This window comes from Mesoplodon densirostris, chromosome 10, assembly GCF_025265405.1.
Source record: "Mesoplodon densirostris isolate mMesDen1 chromosome 10, mMesDen1 primary haplotype, whole genome shotgun sequence".
In the NCBI taxonomy this organism is placed as follows: Eukaryota; Metazoa; Chordata; class Mammalia; order Artiodactyla; family Ziphiidae; genus Mesoplodon; species Mesoplodon densirostris.
The window spans coordinates 33,552,130-33,574,672 of record NC_082670.1 but is presented as its reverse complement, the minus strand read 5'-3'; the positions used below and the strand labels follow the sequence as shown (position 1 = coordinate 33,574,672).

The 22,543-nt window shown below is 59.5% G+C and overlaps 1 protein-coding gene across 2 annotated transcripts in view; it reads left to right on the top strand.

Moving 5' to 3' along the window:
- FOXP4 (forkhead box P4) overlaps positions 1 to 21,720 on the top strand; it is a 51,867-nt gene extending 30,147 nt beyond the window's left edge. The window contains exons 3-17 of one of the 2 annotated variants that reach the window (XM_060111612.1): positions 680 to 775; positions 7,020 to 7,142; positions 7,642 to 7,728; positions 9,301 to 9,448; positions 9,593 to 9,803; positions 10,082 to 10,186; positions 10,934 to 11,021; positions 12,068 to 12,151; positions 12,290 to 12,461; positions 12,542 to 12,618; positions 13,413 to 13,514; positions 17,183 to 17,304; positions 18,717 to 18,783; positions 19,179 to 19,348; positions 19,785 to 21,720. In XM_060111612.1, the coding sequence (XP_059967595.1) occupies positions 680 to 775; positions 7,020 to 7,142; positions 7,642 to 7,728; positions 9,301 to 9,448; positions 9,593 to 9,803; positions 10,082 to 10,186; positions 10,934 to 11,021; positions 12,068 to 12,151; positions 12,290 to 12,461; positions 12,542 to 12,618; positions 13,413 to 13,514; positions 17,183 to 17,304; positions 18,717 to 18,783; positions 19,179 to 19,348; positions 19,785 to 19,932 (1,800 nt within the window). In that variant the 3' untranslated portion in view covers positions 19,933 to 21,720. Of the gene's footprint in view, positions 1 to 679; positions 776 to 7,019; positions 7,143 to 7,641; positions 7,729 to 9,300; positions 9,449 to 9,592; positions 9,804 to 10,081; positions 10,187 to 10,933; positions 11,022 to 12,067; positions 12,152 to 12,256; positions 12,462 to 12,541; positions 12,619 to 13,412; positions 13,515 to 17,182; positions 17,305 to 18,716; positions 18,784 to 19,178; positions 19,349 to 19,784 lie in introns of both variants that reach the window. The other variant, XM_060111610.1, reaches the window with a different exon arrangement.
- The last annotated feature ends 823 nt before the right edge of the window (positions 21,721 to 22,543 follow it).

Below are 22,543 nucleotides of genomic sequence, written 5' to 3'. Positions count from 1 at the left end.
ACTGACTCATAAAGCCACATAGCGCTCAGACCCTGAGACCCTGAGACTCCACCCTCATCCCCCCAACTGTGTGCTTTGACTCCAAGTGAATGCTACTCCCATAGCCCCCAGACCGACCACCTAGTAAGGCAGATGGCCTGGAGCCAGGCTTCTTGGCCTCAAATCCTGGCTCTGACGCTTCCTAGCTGTGTGACCTTGGGCGTATTACTTCAGCTTCCTCCTCTGCAAAATGGGACTGATAATCCCTACCTCACACCCTCCCAGGAGAGGATTAAATGACATCTTGCCTGTAAAGTGCCTGACACATAGTAGATGCTCGACAAATTGTACCTACTATTAATAGCCTGAGTCCACCACGACTTTCTCCTGCGTCCTTGTTTTGACCGCTGACCCATTTGCTGACCCCATTGAGTCCCAACAAAACCTCCCCAGGTCCCAGAGTGAGTCCCTACAGGTTCTGATCCCCAAAGCCTGGCAGCTTCTCTCAGTGACTCCTACCTTTATCCTTATCCCCTAGCCCAGGTGGACCCTGTGACCCTCTCACTCATCCCGAAGACCTTCTACATGACCCTGACCTCCTCCCCTTTATTCTCTCCAAACGCTCCCTGAATCCAGGATCCTGCACTGACCCTTGGCCCCCCACGTCTGCTCGGAGCACTGATTCGTCCCTGTCTTGCAGGCTCTCCAAGTGGCCCGGCAGTTCCTGCTGCAGCAGGCCTCAGGCCTGAGCTCCCCAGGGAACAATGACAGCAAGCAGTCGGCCTCTGCCGTGCAGGTGAGGAGGATGCCCTGCTGTACTGGGCTGGGCTGGGGCCAGGTCGGAGGGTGGGCTTGGCACCGAGGGAGGGGAAGGACCGGCTGGAGAACTGCTCTGGCCCCATCCCCAGTGCCAGAGAGGGGGCGGCTTTCCAGAGGGGATTGCAGTCACTGCAGGGGCAGGTGAAGAAACACCACCTTCTCATCTGCACCTGACCGCCCAGCCCTTCCTCCACCAAGCCTCGCGTCTGTCGCCCAGAGTTTGAGTCTGTCTGAGCCCTCTGTCTCTGTACGTGTCTGCCTGCCTCCTCTTCCCTGGCTCTGCGCTCAGGGTCTCTCCCTGGCACTTCTGGGTCACTGGGCCCGTCCCTCTCTGCTCCCCTCCCAGGCGCTCTCACTTGCTGAGGCCACTATGCCCTCCCCCCACCTCCTCGTCTCTCACCCACCAACTCTCTCTGTCTCCCCACATTTCCTGTCTCTTGATGTCTCTCTGTCTCTTTTGTTTTCCTTTGCACAATCTGCCCTTTTTGTCCCCCTGTCCCTTCCCCGCAGCGTGCCGGCCCATCTGGCTGGCTGGGGGAGGGGAGGGGAGGGGAGACGGGGTTGGGGGCAGGGGTAAGCCAGGCCTTCTGTTTACCTTTTGTGTCACAAAGAACTTGGGAGAATTGCCGTCTGAGTCGGGGTGGGTCGCAGCTCCGCGGGCAGCCTGCTCCCCTCCCCCCGGCTCCCCTCCCCCTCCCCCCCGGCAGCCGGGCTTCCTCGCTCTCCCCACCCCTTTTGGGGGGGGCGGGGGGAGGGGTGGTGGCTCCAAATTGGGGAGGGGACTAAGCGGGGCTTTGGAAGGAAGTTTATCTAAGGGAGGAAGGGTGAGCACTGATCAGATCCGCAAAGCGCTGAAGCCTGAAGGGTGGGGTGCTGAGGGAGTGGGGGGACGAGAGGAGCAGGGCGGGGAGGGGGTACAGGGTGGCCAGAGAAGGACCCGGGACTGGGTTTGTCCTGGGGCAGATTCCAGTGCTCTGCGGCTCCGAGGGCATATCTGGGTTTTCTGTGAAACAAGCTTACATTCCGAAAGTGCTTTCAAGAAGTTGAAGGTGCCGGACCGGACAGTTGTGGGGCCTGAGCAGTGACCCTCTTTTAAAAGTCTCCAACCTAATGAGACAGGCCTCAGGGGGAGGAGTTGGGCAAAGAGGGGTAGTGCCCTGGGCGGGGAAGGGGAGGACAGTTCGGAGAGCCACGAACTGGAAGAGAAAGTTCTCACACTGGAATGAGGTGGTAGGTTCTCATGCCCCCGTAGTGTCAGGACTGGGTCTCTTTGAATTCAGGAGCCCCCCATACACTCCCTGGGTCTGGAGTGGCCCTCGGGCTACTGTTCTGAATCTGTTCTGAATTTTCTACCCTGGGCCCAGCCTAGTACCCCCTTCTAAGAACAGGGAGGGGTAGGCTGGGGACCAGTAGGAATGTTCCCCAACCCAGAGAGGGTCTCCTGACCCAAGTAAGAGGGAGGGCGCTGGATGGTGGTTGGAGGGACTGAGGTCAGACATCAGGAAGGACTTTGCAGCAGGGTAAGAAGGGTAGGATCTGAAGTAATTAAGAAAGGAAAAGAGGCTGTGGAATCTTCCTTCGGAGATCACCCGCACCCCCCAAAAACGAGAGGGGTCGCTCAACAAAGCTTACTCAGTACTTCCTAAACTGACAACATTTGCAGAGTGCTTACCATGTATGCTGGGCTGGGAGGAGCAGGGATGGTACCGGACACAGAGGAAGCCTATTTAGAGGTTCCCTCAGGTTGGGATGGATACAATTTGGTGCCAGAATCAAGGACCCAAACTCAACCTCTTAAGTATGGGGATCGGGGTCCCTGGGTGAGTGGGGAGACTAGGCCAGAGCTTAGTTTAGGTTAAACTCCCTTGCAAATGACCAGAAGGTAGTCCTCAGTCCTGGCTGGAGCTGCAGCAAGAAAGATCGTGGTGAGACACCAAGAAGAACTTCTAGAAATGGCAAGGGGGCTGAGAAGGTGAGCCGAAGGCTGGGCCCAGCTAAGGGGCCTGCTCTAACCAACCTTCTGCCCAAACTCCCAGATACCTGTGCTGCCTTCTGTGATTGAGCTCTCCCTGCCTGGGGCCCAGGCCCAGGCACAAGCCAGGCAATCTCCAGGCTGGAGCTGGAGACCTAATATGGTTTTAGAAACTCTTCTGAAGCTGGCTCTAAGAGAGGGGTGGTGAACATGGCTGGGAGGTGAGTGGGCAGGCAATCCTGCCTTGAGTTGGGGACCACTGGGAAAGAGGCTGCCATAGATCTGCATTACCCACTTGATTCAGGCTCCAGACCAACAAAATACGCTCTCCCCTATCCCACCACCAGCCTTGAGTTCTTAGAAAAGCTATTTCTAGGCCCTGGACCCCACGCGGGGTCAGAAGCCCCACTTCCTTGGAGATGTTGAACCTGAGGGTGGGGATGAGAGGCAAGGAAGGTATCCAGGGTTTGGGGCTCCAGGCTCCTGGAGAAGTTCAGACATGGCCCCAAGAACCCCCATCTCCCCACCCCCAGAGAACCATCAGGCCAGGGCTCTGTACTGGGGACTGCAGTTCACTGTGCTAAGCACGCGGCAGCATCAGAGTGTATGCAGGGAAGTGTGAGTCCTGAAGCTAGTTGTTCGGGTTAAAATCCTGGCTCTGCCCTTTGTCAGCTGTGTGACTCTGGACAAGTTTCTTAACCTTTCTGGGCCTGAGTTTGCCTCATCTGCAAAATGGGGCTAATAACAGCATCTATCCCGTAGGATGGTGAAGATAAAACGAGATGATTTTGTAAATCACCTAGTGTCTGCCCCACGGTGATTTACGTGGTGGTTGGAGGGCTCCAGGCCTGAGCAGGGTCCCCGAGGGAGGGGCTGGAGGCAGCTGTCGGCATTTTGCCTGGGGCTCACACTGCCAGGGCTTTTGTAAGCATTTAGCTGCCCTGGCCGCCCTCCAGATGGTGACTCACGGGCCTCGCTGGGCTGACTAGCCGACGGTGCCCATCCTGACACATCCCAGCCTGGTGAGGGGTCAGTGGGGACACCAGGGGAGCTCCAGCTCAGTCCTCAGAACCCCCAAGGGATGTGAGGGGAAGGGATGGGCAGCTCAGGAGATAGCAGGCAGCTGCCACTTCACTGACCTTTCTTGACCCTGCTGGGCCACCTTCAAGACAAGTACACACAAGGTAATCCATCCAGATCACTGCGGCCACCTCTCCAGCCTGCGGCTCAGCCAACTGGCAGGAACAGCAGGGGCCGGGGAGGCCTTCCAAGGTCATCTCTTCCATTCCCCTGCCTCCAAGTAGGAAAGCCCCAAGGAAGGACATACCACATCCTTTCCTGCAGGCCACTCGCAGTGACTCACACCCCTGGTGCCTGGAAAGACCTCCTGGGTGTCTAGGCTCAGTCTCCTCGGCTGGGGGCCCTGTCCATCTCCTCTAGTTCAGTTCTCACAGCCACGAGCATGGGAGGCCCAGAGCTTTTGCCCAAAGTGACCCTTGCCACGTAATGCCCCTGGGGCCGGAACGTTGGGCCCCTGGCGTGCCTAAGGTGCACTCGTGGAGGAGGGGAGAGAAAGAAGGGAAAAGGAGAATCCAGAATGTTTTAAAAAGTAATTTTCTTTACATTTGTGTAGAATTTCATGGCCATACAAATCACCTTCACTTACTTCTTCCCCCACTGTCCCTCTAGGCCTCGGTTTTCTCACCTCTAAAATGGTGACGATGATGGTACCCTCCTCCCAGGGCTGCTGTGAGGATTCAGGGAGATAATACACATGAAGGGCTTAGCCAAGCACCTGGCACGCCTGGCATGTAATCAGCCGCCACCAACGTCATCTTGAGTAGTCCTGTGAAGCGGGGAGGGCAGCTGTGCCAAACCCAGTTAGCAGATGCAGAAAGTGAGGCTTGGCGATTTCAAAGGGATAGTCAATGTCAGGGATAAGAACCTGGGTCATCTGACTCAGAAATCCAGGGCTCTGAGCTCCACCATGTTGGGGGCCCCCATGTCAAAGGACAGGTATGCAGCTGCCTCGGGGGCACCCAGCAAAGGATACAGGCTGGCTCTGCACGGGGGGGGGGGGGGGGCTGGATCCGTGCCATGGCCTGACCCTCCAAGAGTGGGGACCAGAACAGCCCTGCAGCCTGACTTTCCCGAGCCTCCCCAGGAGACAGTTGTAAAGAGAGAGGTTGGCCTTGGGGATCTCTGGCTTCATTGAACCCCTGAGCTCCCTGGACGGTTCCATTTCCACACACTCTCCTAACCCTTCTCAAGACCTGCCCTGGGCGGCGGGGTGTGGGCAGGCGGTGCGGGATGTGGGAACAGCGGGAACTGCAGAGCACACAGACCTGGGCATGAGTCCCAACCCTGGCGCTTAGGGCTCCTCGTTAGAGGCCCCTCAGAGCCTTCATTCACACGGTGTGGCCGTGGCTAAAAAGCTAGGTGCCCCTTCCAGGGATGTTTGCACAGAGATGCCTGCAGTAAAGGAGGGGAGCCCAGGGCTGGGGCTCAGCCACTAGTGAAGGGGGGCAAGAAGAGGTGGGGGCAGTGAGACCTACCGATGTCCCTGGAGCCACTGCACTTCCCCCCGTTGCTCCTCTGCCTGGGGATGCCCTCACTGGTGGCTGGAGGCTGAGCCTTGCCCCTGCCAAGGATCCTGAATGGAACCAACTCCTCCTCTTCTGCCCCGCCTGTGGGGCTGGGGGAAGGTGAAAGGGCCCAGGAATCTGCTGGGGACATAACCTGTGCTGTCCTGACCAGGACAAGTCTCTTGCAAGACACTCCCCCTGGACTGGCCCACCAGCACCCCTCCCTCCCTGCCCCAAGGTTGATCTGCCAGGAAGGTAACTCAACTGGGGGGAGCACACACTTAGTGAGTGCCTGCCATGTGTCAGCTCTGCTTGGGCTGGGGAGTGAGATGGGAGATTAGAGACTTGTGCACATGGAGCTTGAAGAGTGATGGGGATGGCCAATTGCCCTGTCAGGACACCTGTCCTGGGCATCAAGACAGTACTGCAACTTGGACTACCCAGGCTGTGACTGCACAGGCTAGGGGTTTCAGGGGAGGTGGGAACTGGGGAAAGAATGATGATACTGCTTTTCCCTGAACCTTTTGCCTGTAGCTAGATTTTTTTTTTTTTTTTTTTTTTTTTTTGCGGTACGCGGGCCTCTCACTGTTGTGGCCTCTCCCGCTGCGGAGCACAGGCTCCGGACGCACAGGCTCAGCAGCCATGGCTCACGGGCCCTGCCACTCCGCGGCATGTGGGATCTTCCCGGACCGGTGCACGAACCCGTGTCCCCTGCATCGGCAGGCGGACTCTCAACCACTGCGCCACCAGGGAAGCCCTGTAGCTAGATTTCTGGGCCTCCTATAGAGGCCTCACCCAGGGCAGAGGGCAGAAAGCTGCCCTACTATGAGAATCCTGCAAGTTCCAGCTGGAAGGAGGCATCTCTGTTTTATGGTGGAGGAAACTGACCCCAGAGACAGCCAGTGAATGGCTGGAGGTCACTTGGCAAGTTCATTGCAGAGCGAGGAGGAGCAGCCTGCCTCTCCCCGCGTCTCTGCGTGGTGTTCTTTCCACCCCACTTGGACCTAGTTAGGTGATTACACGTACACACTCACACAGGGTGGCCCTCATGGTGCTCCCTGGCCGTCAGCTCCCGGTCACTGTGTGTGCCGTCTAGACAGGTGTGCTGGAGTACGTGACACGCGTGTGAGAGGGGCCAAAGTCCAGGTCCTCACGCCATGTGGGCTACATTTTGAAACCTTCCCATGGCTGCAGGCTGCCCTCCTGGCCAGGCCCACCTTGTGGATCGTGTTCTCAGAACAGACCGAGCAGGAGTCAGCAGTGGCTAGGTGCTGCCCCTCCCCATCACTGGGGGAGACACCCTGCAAAGCATGGATTCTACTAACCAGTGTCACTGGGGTCTAACCTTCCTGTGCCAGAGACAGCGCATCCTGCAGTAATGTCCAGCCGCCTGCAGGCTCTGTTCTAAGTACTAACTCATTAGCCCTCGTGATGACCTTAAGAGGCAGGCGCTATCGCTACTTCCATTTCAGAGACAAGAAAACCAAGAACAGGGGAGGTGAGTCACTTGTCCAGAGATGCACAGCTAGCAGGTGGCAGAGCCAGAATGTGAGCCCAGGCAGCTCACTGCGCAGCCGCTGTGCCCCGCTGTGGGCAGGGGCTTGGGCGCGGACCCTCCCCCGGGGTGGGGAAGAGGTGAGGGGCTGACGGGGCGAATCTCACAGGTGCCCGTGTCGGTGGCCATGATGTCGCCGCAGATGCTCACCCCCCAGCAGATGCAGCAGATCCTGTCACCCCCACAGCTGCAGGCCTTGCTCCAGCAGCAGCAGGCGCTCATGCTGCAGCAGGTGAGTCTGGCCCCGGGGCCGCCCGGAAGGGCAGGGAGAGGAGGGCGAGGTGTTCCAGGCACTGGCCTCCCCACTCCCACCCTGTTTACTACCAACATCACCAAAGGCCAAAGCAGTGGCAAAAACCAGAGAGACCGCTCTGGCCGGACTGACCTGCATTCCTCCAAGACAGCTGGGGAGGGGTCAGAGGTCAGGCCTGTCCCACAGCAGACTCCCACACACCCCCATGCGCCCTCACAGCGCCCCACCTGTATCTCCAAACCCCGGGGAAGGACAAAGAACATCCTGGCACTTCATCCTCCCCCACCAAGGGAGGGGGAGGCTCCCCTCTCCCCTCTCCGTCCAGGCTCTGCTCTGGGAGAGCCTCTCTCGGAGCAGACATCTCCCTGCTGGACCATCTGTGTGACGGCAGCCCAGTCACAAGAGGGCTGGCCGTTGCTTTGGGGTCAGCAGTCCCCCGCCTGCGCTAACCCACTCCCGCTCTGCTGTCGACCCCCAGCTGCAGGAATATTACAAGAAACAGCAAGAGCAACTCCACTTACAGCTCCTCACGCAACAGCAGGCTGGGAAGCAGCAACCCAAAGAGGTAAGGGGCTCAGGCAGGGCCGGATGTGCCCCTCAAAGGACCCCAGCCCCTCACCTGCAGCGGCAGCCCTCTCCTAGCCAGGGGCTGGGAGTCCCAAAGTGGTCAGGACAGAATGGCCTTGGGATAGTAGAAAAACCAGCAAAGGCTGGGGGGCGGGATGGGGGGATGGAGGCCCACATTCCAGCACCTCCCCTCAGCCGCATTCAGTCCTCCTCTCCTCGCCTCGTGGTGTTGGATTAGGGGAGCAGAAGGGCTGAGCCCTGTGTCATCTGAGCACATACGCGTAGACGGGTATGTGAGTGTCGGATGGTCCGCACTCACGAGCGGCTGCCTCGTGGTCATGCCCTCTTCCTGCCTGCTTGTCTGTTAGTGTCCCAGCACGTCAGCCCTCTAGCCTGGTCCTGAAAATCTTGCAGTCCCTCCCCTCAGCCCTGCCCCAACTTCTGTTGCTTCTTGTAACATCCTGCCCTGCCTCTGCAGAGAACTCCCCAGCCTGCACCCCCTGCCCCATCTGGGCCACAGTGCCTTCTGAGCTTCCATACCAGGCCCTGCAGTGCCCCCCACCCCATGTCCCAGACACGCACTTCTCTCCTGCTGGCCAGACCACAGCCGAGGTCAAGTTGCCTCTTCCCAGGAGGCTGCCCTGCTGACACCCAGTCATTCCCTCCCGCCCTCAGCCTCCCCCTCAAAGGTCTCCTATTTGCTTCCTTCTCTGCATTGTCTCTAGGCTGAATAGCCAGCCCACCACCCCACCTCCAGGGCAGGTGGGCTGAGCCATCCCTGCCTCCAGAGTGCCTGGGACATGCTTGGCTCCTGGGGCTCTGAAGAGGCTTGCTGACAGGCTGACTGTCAGTGCTTGTGTGAAGTACTGAATCTGGAGGGGGGGAGGGGCGGGCGGGGGGAGCGGGGCCAGAGCAGGAGAGAGGGAGCCACCAAGAGCAGAGTGAGCAAGTGCGGGCAGGCGGTGGGCATCTGGGCAGTAGTGATGTGACTGTTCCCTAGCCTGGGTCCTGATGACCTGTCGATGCTGATCTTTTAAAATCCCATCAAATGCCTTGATTCTCTGTATCTAAGAAGCAAGAGAGGAGAGGAGCTGGAGGGGAGAAGGCCCCCTCCTGAGAGCGGAAGGGGGGCACCCCGGGCACGTGGGAAGGGTGCCCGCCAGGCGGGAGTGGCCCCTGGAGTCTGACAGGCTCATCCATCATTGTGATGAGAGCCCCCCGCGCCCCCCAGGCGAGCACAGCTGTGGTGCGGGAGCCGAGCCGAAGCAGCAGAAGGAGGGAGGCGGGAGCGGGGAGGGCGTCGTGCTGCGTGTCTGGGTCTGGCCGTGTGTGTCTGCGCGCGTGCGTGCCTACGCGTGTGCGTGTGTGTGTGCGTGTGTGTTTCCTGCGAGGAGGCATGCAGCCCTATGGAAGCTGGGCCGGGAGCAGGGAGGCTGCAGCTGCTGACACCACCACGACAGCTCCGGGGGCCGACAGGCCCTGGGAAGGGGTGGCCGCAGGGTGGGGGCCAGATGGCACACCTGAGGCTGATGGCACCCCTCTCTGCCCGCCCCCTCGGGCCCCCCACCAGGCCCTGGGGAACAAGCAGCTGGCCTTCCAGCAACAGCTCCTGCAAATGCAACAGCTGCAGCAACAGCACCTGCTCAACCTGCAGAGACAGGGGCTGGTCAGCCTGCAGCCCAGCCAAGCCTCGGGGCCCCTCCAGACCCTCCCGCAAGGTGAGTGCCCACCCCTCAGCCAGCCCCAGCCCCACGCCCTCGCTGTCCCCGCAGGCTGGCAGCCCCTGCTCCCAGGAGTGAGGTGGGGGCCCCATGCATTCCTGGGGCCCGGCCAGCCTCCCCTCTCTCTCCCTCCCATCGCAGCCGTGTGCCCGACGGACCTGCCCCAGCTGTGGAAGGGTGAGGGTGCCCCCGGGCAGCCCGCCGAGGACAGCGTCAAGCAGGAGGGGCTGGACCTCACCGGCACGGCCACCACCGCTACCTCGTTCGCCGCCCCCCCCAAAGTCTCACCCCCCCTCTCCCACCACACCCTGCCCAACGGACAGCCCACTGTGCTCACACCTCGGAGAGACAGGTACGGGGCTCCGGCTGGGAGGAGGTGCTGCAGACCTGCCCGGGGACTGGCCTTGACCCTGAAGGCTGGCACCCGTGGTAGAGGCTGGGGTGGGGTTGTGCGGCTCAGGGACCCGCAGGTTTGCCTCTCCCGGGGCACGCACAGCTGTGCCTGGCCTCTGGGGAACCTGTATTAGGGACAGAAGCGTCATCATCAGTAGGGGAGCTGGGGCTGGGCGGGACCCAGGGCTGCCGGGGTCCTCAGGGTCCCTGACCACCATCTCCCTCCTGCCCTCGCAGCTCCTCCCACGAGGAGACGCCCGGCTCCCACCCCCTCTACGGACACGGAGAGTGCAAGTGGCCAGGCTGTGAGACCCTGTGTGAAGACCTGGGCCAGTTTATCAAGTAGGTGTCAGCCCCACTCTCCTTTGCCCCCCAGCCTGCCTCCCCTAACAGGGCCCCTCATCCCCCAGCCTACCACCTAGCTTGCCACTTCTTGCACCTTCAGCCACCAGCTGTCCTGCCATCCTCACCCCAGGGGGGGACCTCGATCCTTCTCTGCCCCCCATCAACTCCCCGGTCACTCCTACCCCGTCTGCATTCTGTATTTCCTGGGCCAGCAGCCTCCCAACCCCGACCCCAGGCTGCTGAGCCCAGCAGGTTGGGGGTGTGAGGAGAAGGAGAAGACTTCCCCCACCGCCCTCCCCGGCTTCCCCCAGCCCCAGCCCCGGAGAGCGACGGCCTCCAGGCCTGGCGGACAGGCGGCTGGCAGCAGGCGGCCAGCTGCCATAGCCGTGCCAGGCTCTGTCACTGACTGATTAACTCCACTGTCTCCCAGACCCTTGCAGCATCAGGGTCAAACAAATTGTTTTCACGCTTCGTCAGAGGTTTACTTAATTAGTTCATTTGCAGTTAGATCTCTCTGTAGCTGGGGTTTTAGCAAAGACATCAAAGGAGGCTGACGAGAAGGCGGCTTCCTCCGTTGCCCCGTTTTTGTGTTTGTTTTTTTCCCCATCTCTTTCCCTTCTTTGTATCTCTTGGTCTGTCTGCTTTCCAGGCTGTGGGCGGGATTAGAGGATGGGATGGGGTGGGTGGTGACAGCAGGAGAACCAGGGCCAACTTTCTCTTCTCCACCCCCTCCTCCCCCGGAAGACACCTCAACACAGAGCACGCCCTGGACGACCGGAGCACAGCCCAGTGCCGCGTGCAGATGCAGGTGGTGCAGCAGCTGGAGATCCAGGTGTGGCCTCAGGCTGCGGGAGAGGGGCGTGGGGGGCTCCCACCCCTGCCTCACCCACAGCACTGACTTTCCAGGAGGGATTTAGGGGGGGTCTCATGGAAGGGTCACCTAATGCTTTCTAGGTCCTTGTTACCATGGTTGTAAGGTGAGGGCAGCCAGATTCTGAGGGGGAAACCAGGGTTGGGGGCCTCTCTGATGCGAGGTCCTGAAGAGACTCATACAAACAACAAAAATGGTATGCATAGCTAACATACTGAGCCCTCACCTTGTGCTATACTAAATACCTATGTGACTCAAGGGATCCTCTGAACAACCTTATATGGTTGGTAGGTACTATTATTATGCCCAGTTTACAGATACAGAAAGCAGAGGCCTAGAGAGGTGAAGTAACTTGCCTCTGATCACTCAGCCAGTGGGTGGCAGAGCTGGGATTGGAACCAGGGCAGTCTGGCTCCGGAGTCTACACTCTACAGCACGGAATACTCAGGAGGCTCCTCAGGACAGTCCATCAGGCAGCCAATCAATATTTACCCATTTCCCTCTGGCACCTAGCAGAGCTCCCTGCATGAGAGGGTGGTTGTAAAAGATCTATTGAATTTATGAATAGAGGTGAATGAATCATTCATCCATTCCTGCATCTCCATTCAGTATGTGAGGGCACTCTCACACACAAGTGCCTCTGAACTTGGGTGTTGTTCAGCCACAGCCTCTGCTCTTGATGGGGAGGAAAGGCGTGTGCTGTTGGGAAGAAGGCCCCCCAGAGTGCAGCGGCTGTGCGGGGGTCTAGGCTGGGGACACACAGTCTGGAGAAGCGGGGAGGGCTTCATGGAGCAGGCAGCCCCCAGTCCTGGCTTTCAGGTGTGAGGGGCCAGAGGGGCAGGGAAAAGCCGAGGTCCTCCAGGAGCAAGGGACGGAGGGAGCTGGAGTGCCAAGGGCGGGGGCGCGTGGTGGTGACGGGCTTGGTATGTGGAGGAGGAGGGCCCGGCTGCGCCCGCCCGCTCCCCGACACCAGGCACAACCCCTGCTTACCTCCCACCTCTCCACAGCTCGCCAAGGAGAGCGAGCGGCTACAGGCCATGATGGCCCATCTGCACATGCGGCCCTCGGAGCCCAAGCCCTTCAGCCAGCCAGTGAGTGACTCTCCCCTCCCTGCGGCCCTCCAAGAACCGCGCCCCCCCACCCCGGACCCCTCATCCTGTCGGCACTGGTCTCAGCATCCTCCCCGTTGCTCACAGCTAAACCCAGTTTCCGGCTCCTCATTCTCCAAGGTGACCGTCTCCGCGGCGGACTCATTCCCAGATGGTCTCGTACACCCCCCCACCTCGGCCGCTGCCCCTGTCACCCCACTACGGCCCCCTGGCCTCGGCTCTGCCTCCCTGCACAGTGGGGGACCCGCCCGGCGGAGGGCCAGCGACAAGTTCTGCTCCCCCATCTCCTCAGGTAAGGGCCGTGGGGAGGGGCGTCTTTCCCCAAGCTGGACCCCCCTTCTGGCTACCTCAGCCTCTGCCTGTCTCCCCCAGAGCTGGCCCAGAATCACGAGTTCTACAAGAATGCCGACGTCCGGCCCCCCTTCACCTACGCCTCCCTCATCCGCCAGGTGAGCGTGGGAAGGTAGACGGAGTCGGGGGGTGGGGGGAGGCACACAGTCTGCACCCCTCTCTCAGGGTCCTGGGACCAGAGAACGTAACTTTCCATCTCCCACTCACACCTGCGTTTTCCTTCTCAGCCAGACGGCCCCTCACGTGGGCTTCGGCTGAGCCATCCTGCTGGTCACTCAGACCTGTGTGGGAGCATACACACTGTTGATGCCACTTACACCCCCTGTGTCATCCATACCCTCATTTCCACGTACACACACTCCCATGAGACAATTTTCTGATAGACTTATGGTCACTTGTAGTCTGTTTCCTTTTCTCTGTCTCTCTCAGATGCGCACACACACACCCACACCCACACCCACACACACACACACACACACACACACACACACACGCCATCTCATGTTTAGGGTGCCCTTTACAAAAACCAGGACAAATTCCAAACATCCCCCACCCCCGGACCTCTTTCTCCCAAGAATACTGCTTTCCTTCCCAGTCTAGGGCAGGGGCCCTTGGAGCCATTTTCCCTCCAGCAGAAGTTCACGTGCTGCTCGCACAAGTGCATGGCCCTCGAGGCTCGTGTTCCCTTTAGCTTCTGGCTGGGCTGTAACCAGCCTGCCCCTCTCAGGGGACCATCGAGCACCCCCAGCCTTGTCCACGTGCTTCCGCAGCGGGTCTCCTCTGCTCTCAGATGAGTTAGGGGCCAGGCTGAGGGGAGCTGGAGCACAGCACACAGGCCTGTGGCCCTTGCAGGCCCAGACAGAGGGTCCCCATACTTCTTCCTTGTCCACAGGCCATCCTGGAAACCCCCGACAGGCAGCTGACCCTGAATGAGATCTATAACTGGTTCACCAGGATGTTCGCCTATTTCCGGAGAAACACGGCCACCTGGAAGGTGAGGCATGCCCGTTCCTCCTTGCCAGGGTCCCAGGCGGCCTTGGACATCTCCAGATCTCTTTGTTTTTGTTTGTTTTTTTGTTTTTGTTTTTGTTTTGCGGTACGCGGACCTCTCACTGTTGTGTCCTCTTCCGTTGCGGAGCATAGACTCCGGACGCGCAGGCTCAGTGGCCATGGCTCACGGGCCCAGCCGCTCCGCGGCATGTGGGATCTTCCCGGACCGGGACACGAACCCGTGTCCCCTGCATCGGCAGGCGGACTCCCAACCACTGCGCCACCAGGGAAGCCCCTCCAGATCTGTTTGAGACCAAGGCTGCCTAACAGTCCCCTCGGGGAGGCAGTTCTATAGAAGTGGCCCCACCAGGTTCCAGGCTGGGCTCTGGGCCCTGGGCCCCTCTACCTCCACCTCTCTGGAGCACTCCCCCCATGGGCCCAAAAACCCCAGCCCCCTGAAGTAGGGCCTGCAGGAGTCGGTAGTGCCTGAGCCTGGTAGGGAGGCCTGGGTTACATTCACAGGAGACCCTCAGGGTTCAGAGTCCTCGCCTAAAGGCGCATGCTCTGAAGCCCAGGATCGGTGGAGAGAGGGGGCTCACAGGCCTGGACACGTGGGTGGACCAAGACCCTGGACTGTAATACACTGGGGCACAAACAGAGACGCTCACACTCTCCCCAGTTCTGCCATCAGTAGCAGGAAGATAATTGTCTTCATCCAATTAGTCATTTTAACACCTTCAGCCATAAGAGTTTTCCTGGGGGATCAGAAACAGACAAGGGAGGGAACCTAGGAAAATGGGACACAAGAGTTGTGGGCTGGGACACTAAGCCATTTGTTTTTCTAGAGCCAGCATGGGGGGTATGAGTCTGTCTGGCTGTCTGATGGGTGAGAATATTCGGTTCTGTGCAGCAGGGTGGGAGGGGGTGAGGGGAAGGAGAAGGGAGTGTCGGGTAGGATGGACACCGGGAAGGAGTCCCCCACATCTCAGGATCTGAGTTGGATCCCTGGTTCTTGAGTCCCTCTGCTGGCCAGTGCAGAAGCTGCAGTTAAACAGCCTGTACCTCCCCGATCCCACCAGGTTTCAACAAGTGTCACTAGGGCTCCCTCCCTACCAGCGACCAGGACAAGGTGGGCTCTGTAAGGGCCCAGCCTTCTCTGCCTTCTCTGTGCTAAGTGCAGCAGGAGAGACTGCTCCGTGACCTTCTGTATCCCCGTGCCCAATTCCCAAAGCTTGGCAAAGAGGCTGCAAGGCTGGGACAGCTGCTGTGATTGGCTGCGAGTGATGTCATTTCCTGCCAACCACAGTCCTGCCCTCTCTCTGAGCCATCAGAGCCTTCTTGGAGCCACCTGGTTCAGTCTCCAACCTGCAGGCCAGTTTGGATACCAGGTTTCTTAATGATAGAGTCCTATACAAACTTTAGGGATCATTACAATTGTTACGTAATGTTCACTTTAATATTGTATATTAACCCTCTACCTTTAGGGGAGTCAATGTGGAGCCTCACTGCCCTAGGCAACCTCCTCCTTGGGGGCAGAGTGCCTCTCATCCACCTACTCTCTATTCTTGTTCTCTCTTAACTGCATCACCCTCTGCAATCTCTACTTCTCTCCTTTCGTGAGGTCGGGAGGAGCTGGTTTAGGTGACTTTCTTAAACCCCTCGATGACCATCATGAAGCCACCTCTCCTGTAGCCCAGCCCCCTTAGGCCTTCTTACCACCTTTGACTGGTGGCCCAGCCTTGGTCATCTCAGCGGCGTGCCTCCCTCCCAGGTCTTCACCTCCATCTCCCCTCCCCTAGTCTAGGTCCCAGCAAGAAGCCAGCTCATTGAGTGACCTTCCCATTTAACTGTGCTCTGCTGCTGTTTCTGCCACTGGGGGCACTGCCTGCGCCCTCCCTGTGGCCCAGCAGAATTCACCTCAGCTTGCGGACCACTCTGACCTTCAGGATTTTTTGCCGCCAAGCTTCCATTCATGTCACTTGGGAAATGCACCCTGTCTACTCCCAATTCTATTTTCTTTCCACCCCCGCTTCCGACCTGTTTATCGGCCCCTTGAGGTCCCTCCTCTTCTCCTCAACTATTTCAGCTCCCTTTCCTTCCTCCTCCTTTACTCTCTTGGGCCCCCACCCTGGGATGCTGTCCACTTCAGACCAGGGCAGAAGGGTTGGGAGCCGGCGTGGGCCAGGCCAGCTGCCGTTCATCCGGGGACAGAGCTGCCATCTGCCAAGCTGATGGTCCTCGCCAGCCCTCCCCTGTGTCTGTCCCCTCCCAGGGCCCATGTTGTGGGCCTGTCCTTTTGTTTACGCAGCCCCTGCCAGACCCCTTAAATTGCCGTTAATGTTTCAGCGTAACGAATTAGTCTCTCATCACGAATCAGGCTTCGAAATGAGGGAAAAAAGCCCCAGTGAGGCCATCCTCGGAAATTGGGGTCATTCTCATTTGCAAAGCAGAGGATCGGAGCCCCGTAATGCGGGCAAATTTATTCCAAGGCAGGAGCCCCGGCGTGATTAGGCCCTTTGTAATTATCGCTCCAAGAGATTCCACTCCAGCCGCCCGCCTCCCTCGTGGATTAGCAAGCGAGTCGGAAAAATACACAGGATTTAATTAGAGGCAAATTAAAATTGGTAATGAAATCGGGCCAGTTGCAAGTGGCAAGAGTTGGAAGGGAGAAAGGGAGAGGGGATCGATCTCCAGGGGCATGGGCTGCCTGCCCAGCCTGCTTTCTTCCCCGTTTAGAAATGTAAAGAGGAGACAAGGCTGGAGATGAGGTGTGGGAGGCTGAGGGGGGGACAGGTAACAGGGACAGGGACGGTTTGGGGCTGTGAAGTTGCGAGAGGAGAGCGTGGGGACAGGAGCGAAGCACATGGTGGGCGGTGGTGGGGTGGATTAGGGCCCTGGCCCAGGTTCCCGGGGTGGGGGGATTGGGCCAAGCACCCCTGCCCCCACCCAAGTGTCCTACAAACTGCATGACCTCAATTCCTGAAGTTATCCTGCTGGGAGGAGGTGGGACCGACAAGGTGACTTTTCCCTCCTCTTCCTGCTGTACAGCCACTAAACCCGGGCTCTCCTTTCTCTCAGCTTCTTTATGTTAACAAGTATGTATTAGGCCTCTACTGTATACCTCATGCTCTCAATAAGCCGTCTGTTCTGAGCCACAGCCCAAAGTCAAGGCTCCCACGCTCCAAGGTGGTCAAGGAAGGTTGCAGTGAGGCTTCCTGAGTTACTTCCAAAACTTTTAAAGGCTTAATGGGAACTCTGTGTGCACCTGAGGTAAGGTGTCCCAGGCTCACTGAGGTGCCAGGACCTGAGTATGGTCTCGTGCCGCTCAGAAGCCCTAACAGCTACATGCATCTGACTAATGATGTTGAGAAAACAGATTATTGCTAATGAGGTATCATTCACTTGGTAGACAGAGTTTTCCAAAACGTGGCAGGGAGAAGGGAGCAGACAATACAACGGGCTGGCGGTGGTGAGGATGCCGGAGCCCCTGGCTCCAAGGGCCGAGAGGGGTCTTCCCTCGGCTCCGGCTGCATCTTCTCCTGCCCGGCCCTCCCCTTGCTTGTTGCTGGGGAAGGTGGGACCAGGTGGGACTTGAGGACCCTCTTGTCTGTGCTCCCCTGAGTGGAGGAGGGGCCACCTCTGAGCATCTGCTTCTTGTCACTGCACCCCCAGAATGCAGTGCGACACAACCTCAGCCTGCACAAGTGCTTTGTGCGTGTGGAGAACGTCAAGGGTGCCGTGTGGACTGTGGACGAGCGGGAATACCAGAAGCGGAGACCACCAAAGATGACGGGGTACGTGGGCCCACACCCCCCCATACCTCTCCAGGGTACCTCTCTGCCCCGGATCCTTCCCACTGTGGGGTTGGGGGCGGGGGAGAAAAGGGCTGAAGGAGCCCAGGAGAGCCTGGAATCTGGAAGTGACAGTTGATTAGGAAGAGGACATTTCTGTCTTCTGCTTCTGACTGAGGGAAGGAGCTGAGGGGAACCTGGCACCAGAGAGAGACAGAAGCCCAAAGTAGCCCCGGCCGGAGCTGGGGCATGGGCAGATGGCAGCCAGTGTGGCCGCTGGGGAGGGGGCTGCCATCCCCAGGGCCACTCTCCCCCATCTTATTGCAGGATGAGCCAGTCTGTGAGATCTCCAGGCCCCACCTCTTCACTTTACAGGGAGAGGAGGCCCAGAGAGGACAAGGGGCTGGAGGGTGGTCACACAGCAGATTCCTGGCAGAGCTGGGTCTCTGACCTCTACCACGCAGCGCTTCCAGTGGAAACTGAGGAACCTGGGGGAGGTTTCCTCTTTCAGCTTCCCTTCCAGCGCCACCACCTCCCCACTCTGAGCACCCCACATGGGCTTGCCTGTGTATCTTGGGCCTCTGAAGCAAGTTAGATGGCTCTCTGTGGCTGCCTGTGCCCCTCAAAGATTCCTTCACCCCAGACAAGAGCCTCTCTACCCTCAGGCAGCTGTGGGTGCTGGGGCAGGGTTGGGACCCGAAAAGGAAAGCCATTCCCTTCTGAGTACCCCCATGTGCCAGTCACAATGCTTGGAATCTTTATATCCTGTTATCAACTTGGAATCAGAAGACCTGGGCTCAAATTACACCTCTGCTTCTCACCAGCCGTGTGACCTTGGGCCAGTTCCTTAACCTCTCTGAGACACCCTCTAAACTGGGGGTAGTCACTGTGGAAGGATGGCCTTAAGCCGTTGCTTTTCCTGACCCAACTCCTGAACACTTTTTTGTGCGGAAAAGCCTTTGGTGTGGAGCATGTGGGGACAGGCTGAGCACACGGCTTATTGGGTGTCCCAAAATTCAGGATGGCAAGAAAGTGGATTTTATAGTAGGGGACTATGGAGGTTATCACTCAGACCTTGCCAGACATCGAGAAATCTAGACTGGAGAGAAAATACTGGGCCACCTGACGTGGAGACAGACACAGGGAGGGATCTGGGTCCTACTTCTCAGCCCTGAGACCCTGGGCACATTCCAGGGCCCCTAGGAGTCCCGGCAGCTCACCTGTGAAGGGGGCTTTCGGTCCCAGATGTGCCAGGTCAGTGGGAGGATTGAATAAGATGGGGCACAGCCAACTCTGGCTTCCCAGGATAATGAACGGAATAGTCCCTGGCACAGAGCACACCCTCAGTTGGGGTCAAGGCCTGAGTGAGGAACAAGCGAATGAATGAAGCAGACGCTGCCTTCTTTCTCCTCCAGGAGCCCCACCCTGGTGAAGAACATGATTTCGGGCCTCAGTTATGGAGCACTTAACGCCAGCTACCAGGTAGTGGACTGGTCCCCGCCCAGTGCCCTCCCACCCCCTCACTTTCCCTCCAGCACACTGGTCTTCAGAAGAGACATTCCCCCACCCTCCCTGACAGAGACGGGACACAGAGCGGGTAGGTTGGCATAGCCAGTGGTGATCCCTTCCCTGGCTTACAGATCTGGGGTGGCAGCGGGGGCAGGGAGTGGGGGTCCTCTGTCTCCCGGGAAGGGAAGAAGTCAGGCCCAGGTTCTCAGGAAGGCTGGGAGGCAGCTCAGCTTCGGAGCTCTGGCCTTGGGAGGGGGTGCCAGAGATCTGCCAGCCCGTGGACACATGGGAGGTGCTCTAGGGCTGGGGAAGGGACAGTACTTGACTGGGTGGAGCCCGCTGACAGGCCCCAACTCTGTGCCCTCCAGGCTGCCCTGGCCGAGAGCAGCTTCCCCCTCCTCAACAGCCCTGGCATGCTGAACCCTGGCTCCGCCAGCAGCCTCCTGCCCCTCAGCCATGACGACATGGGCGCCCCCATGGAGCCGCTGCCCAGCAATGGCAGCAGCAGCCCCCCTCGCCTCTCCCCACCCCAGTACAGGTGAGCCCATGGCATGGACCCCAGCCCACCGCCGTGCCCCCCGCAAACATCAGGAAGGCAGAGTCTTCTCCCCCTGCAGCTGGGATCCCCATCTTGTCGCCTTCAGCACAGCTCTCTTCCCAGGGCAGGTGGCCCCCACCTTATTGCTCCCCGCCCCGCCCCCCGTATCCTCTGTATTTCCCTCCCTTCTCCATCCTCTGTCATCTCCCTTCTTCTCTCCTTCCCAACCAAAGGCAATCTCTGTCCATCCCAAGACCTCCTTTCCTTTGAAGGGAGACCAGACCTGAGACGTCAGGCCCCAGCGGCTCAGAGATGAGGGGGTCCTGGGGAGGCAAGCTCTGGACACATCCCTGCGCCCCCAGATCCTGGATGCATTTTGGGCTGGGGCCGGCAGGAGAGGACCTCAAGGGTGCCCACATCATCCCTTCTGTCACAGCCACCAGGTGCAGGTGAAAGAGGAGCCAGCTGAGGCGGAGGAAGACAGGCGGCCGGGACCCCCCCTGGGGCCCCCTAACCCCAGCACCTCGGGGCCTCCAGAAGACAGGGACCTGGAGGAGGAGCTGCCTGGAGAGGAACTGTCCTAAGGGCCTCTAGGGGCAGGCAGGGCAGGGGGTGAGACCCCTCCCTCCCGGAAGCCAGGCCCCACCTACCCCGACTCCTCGCCCCGCCCAACCTCAAGGCACTTCCAGGACTCAGATGGGGGGCTGGGCCAGCAACTCCCAAGGTGACTTGACCTGACGACGCTTGGAGTCGTGGGGGGGGGGGCAGGGACCGGCCGCCCCCCGAGGGGACACAGAACCCCTGGTCTGGGACTGGCAGAGGACACGGAGGGCCCAGACCCCTCCTCAGACTCCCCCGCCCACATCCGAATCCTGCCTCCCCCGCCCCCCAACCACCAGCAGCAGCAGCAGGGCCCTCCTCCCCCACCAGCTCGCCCCCGCAGGGCCCCTCAGTGCCATGGAGACCCGCAGGCGGGGCTGAGCCACCCTCTCACACCCAGGGCCCCCCAATCTTGCTCTGGCAGTACTCTCTGGCCAGAGGCCCCCGTTTCCGTAATTTGTGCTCCCTTCCACCTTCTTGTCCTTACTGTGAAGTAGCTCCACCCCCGCTCCTACCCCTGCCCTGGCCTGGGTTGGGGGCAGCTAAAGTCTCAGAGCAGCCTCAGAAAAAACCAGCTCCTCAGCTGTGCCCGATCAAGAGCCACAGCTGGTGGTGGTGGGGGGGACAAGTGGAGTGCCCTGGGGGGCTCCGTGGGAGCAGGGATGCCTGGTTCCAGGTCCCCCCCCACAGGGCCGAACGGGGCCTCCACCCCCATTTGCTGGGTGCTGCCCCCCAGGCCAGGGAGCATAGGAAGTGGCCCGGTGCACTCGTGGAAGTGGACCCGCTGAAGGCGGCCGAGCTGCCCTTGAGGCTGGAGTTGGGGCACCAGGTGGTGCCAGGACTGCGGGAAGCATCTGCCTGTGTCCCAGGGAAAGGCCAGGCTGAAACCAGGCTTGAGGGGCGGGTGGGATGAATACGGTGGCTGCTGTGACCCGACAGGTCACTCCCATCCCAGCCTTCAGGTTCCCCCATCGCAGTCTTCCCTCACCCGCCCTCAGCACCCCTTCCCTGTGCCCCCCTCCCCCCAGTTACACAGATGACCAAAGACCTTTCTTATGCCGGAAGCAAAAACCAAAACTTTTTGTTGGCTTTTTCCTTTGTCGCCTCCCATACCCCCTGCTCATCCCGCTTCCCATCCCGGCCCCAGGCTGGAAGCCCTCCCCAACTTAAGTTATTGTTTTAAACCAAAGTTTACAGTGTCTGTTGGTGGCCAAGACCCTCTCTCTCCACCCTCCCTCCACCCCACCCTGAGGACCCTGGGACTCAGTAGAGGTTGGCGGCCCTACTCACCTCCCCTCTGCTCTTGCCCAGCCGGGGGGAAGGAAAGCAGGCAGAGAGGAGGAGATGGGCAGCCCTCGGCACCCCGCGGGGTTCTCGGCCCCTTGGGCGGTGGGCACGGGAGCCCTCTTCCCAACCCTGGGCTGCTTACTGGGGGCTCTCCAGACCCCTCTCTCCAGGACCAAGTCCCCCATCACACTGGGAGTGTGGATTCCAGCGAAGGAGCTGGAAAAAAAGTGAGACTCTCCACAGACCCCCTATGGGGGACCCCAACTTAAGGCCAAGGACTGGGTGTATTTGATGCTTATGACACCCCAGGCCAGGCCCCTTTGCTGAGAAGACTCCTTGGACTATTTCCCAAGAAACCCCCCACATGCACCCCTTCACAAGCCACCCCTCCCAAGAGGCAGGGGGCCCCCCGCCCCCTCCCCTGTGTACTCCCCACCTGTGTTCTGTTTGACCAGCACAGAAATATTAAACGTCCTCTATTCACAGGGCCCTGCGTGTGTCAGCAAGGGGAGGGAGGGCAGGGGCGTGGAAGCACAAAGATGGCTCTGGACAGTTGGGGGCTCCTGAAGGGGCACTTCCTGCACGTACAGGAGTGGGCTTGAGCCCCGGGCACCGGCACCTCCACGTTCATCCCAGCCAGGGCTCTGGCTCCTCTCTGTTCTGCCTGGCTCCCTTTTCCATCCGTCATCTTAGTATTCTCGGAAATTTCAAACCAGGTCTCTCCATCGTTCTCCTGTTTTCTCTCAAAGTCACAGCTCCTTGCCCCGGTTCCTTCGTGGGTTTGAAATCCAGGTTCCTGGCCTGGATGTTTTCATCAGGGAGTAGATTTCCTCTAGGGATGGAGAGGGTTCCTGCTGCAGGACCGCATGCCCAGGTGGCCTCTGGGCCCATCACCCGTGTCTTCCTGGGGGCTACCTGGATAGGTGTGGGGGGGGCATTGAAATGCTCACCCACCCCTGTGTGCAATGTCATAGCACTGGTGGGCTCAGGTTGAAAAAGAGGTTATTCTAGCCCATGCAATCTGGACCCCGACAACTGGGGGAGGAAAAGGTGCAGGCTGTTAAAGGCGGGGTGGGGTGGGGGGCACCACCACACCAGCCCACATTAAGTCCTGGCTCCCCATCTGCTGCCCCACCCCAACAAGGGAGCCCCCTCCGCCTTCCTCAGACCCCAGTGCCGTTACTGGGTTATCGGCCAGTTCTCTACTCCCCGCACTGTGTTCACCTTCCAGACACTCCCTCCTCCAGAGCAGGGCGCAGGAAGGAGTGTGTGTACTTGGCGGAAGTGCGGAGAGAGGGGGGAAGATGT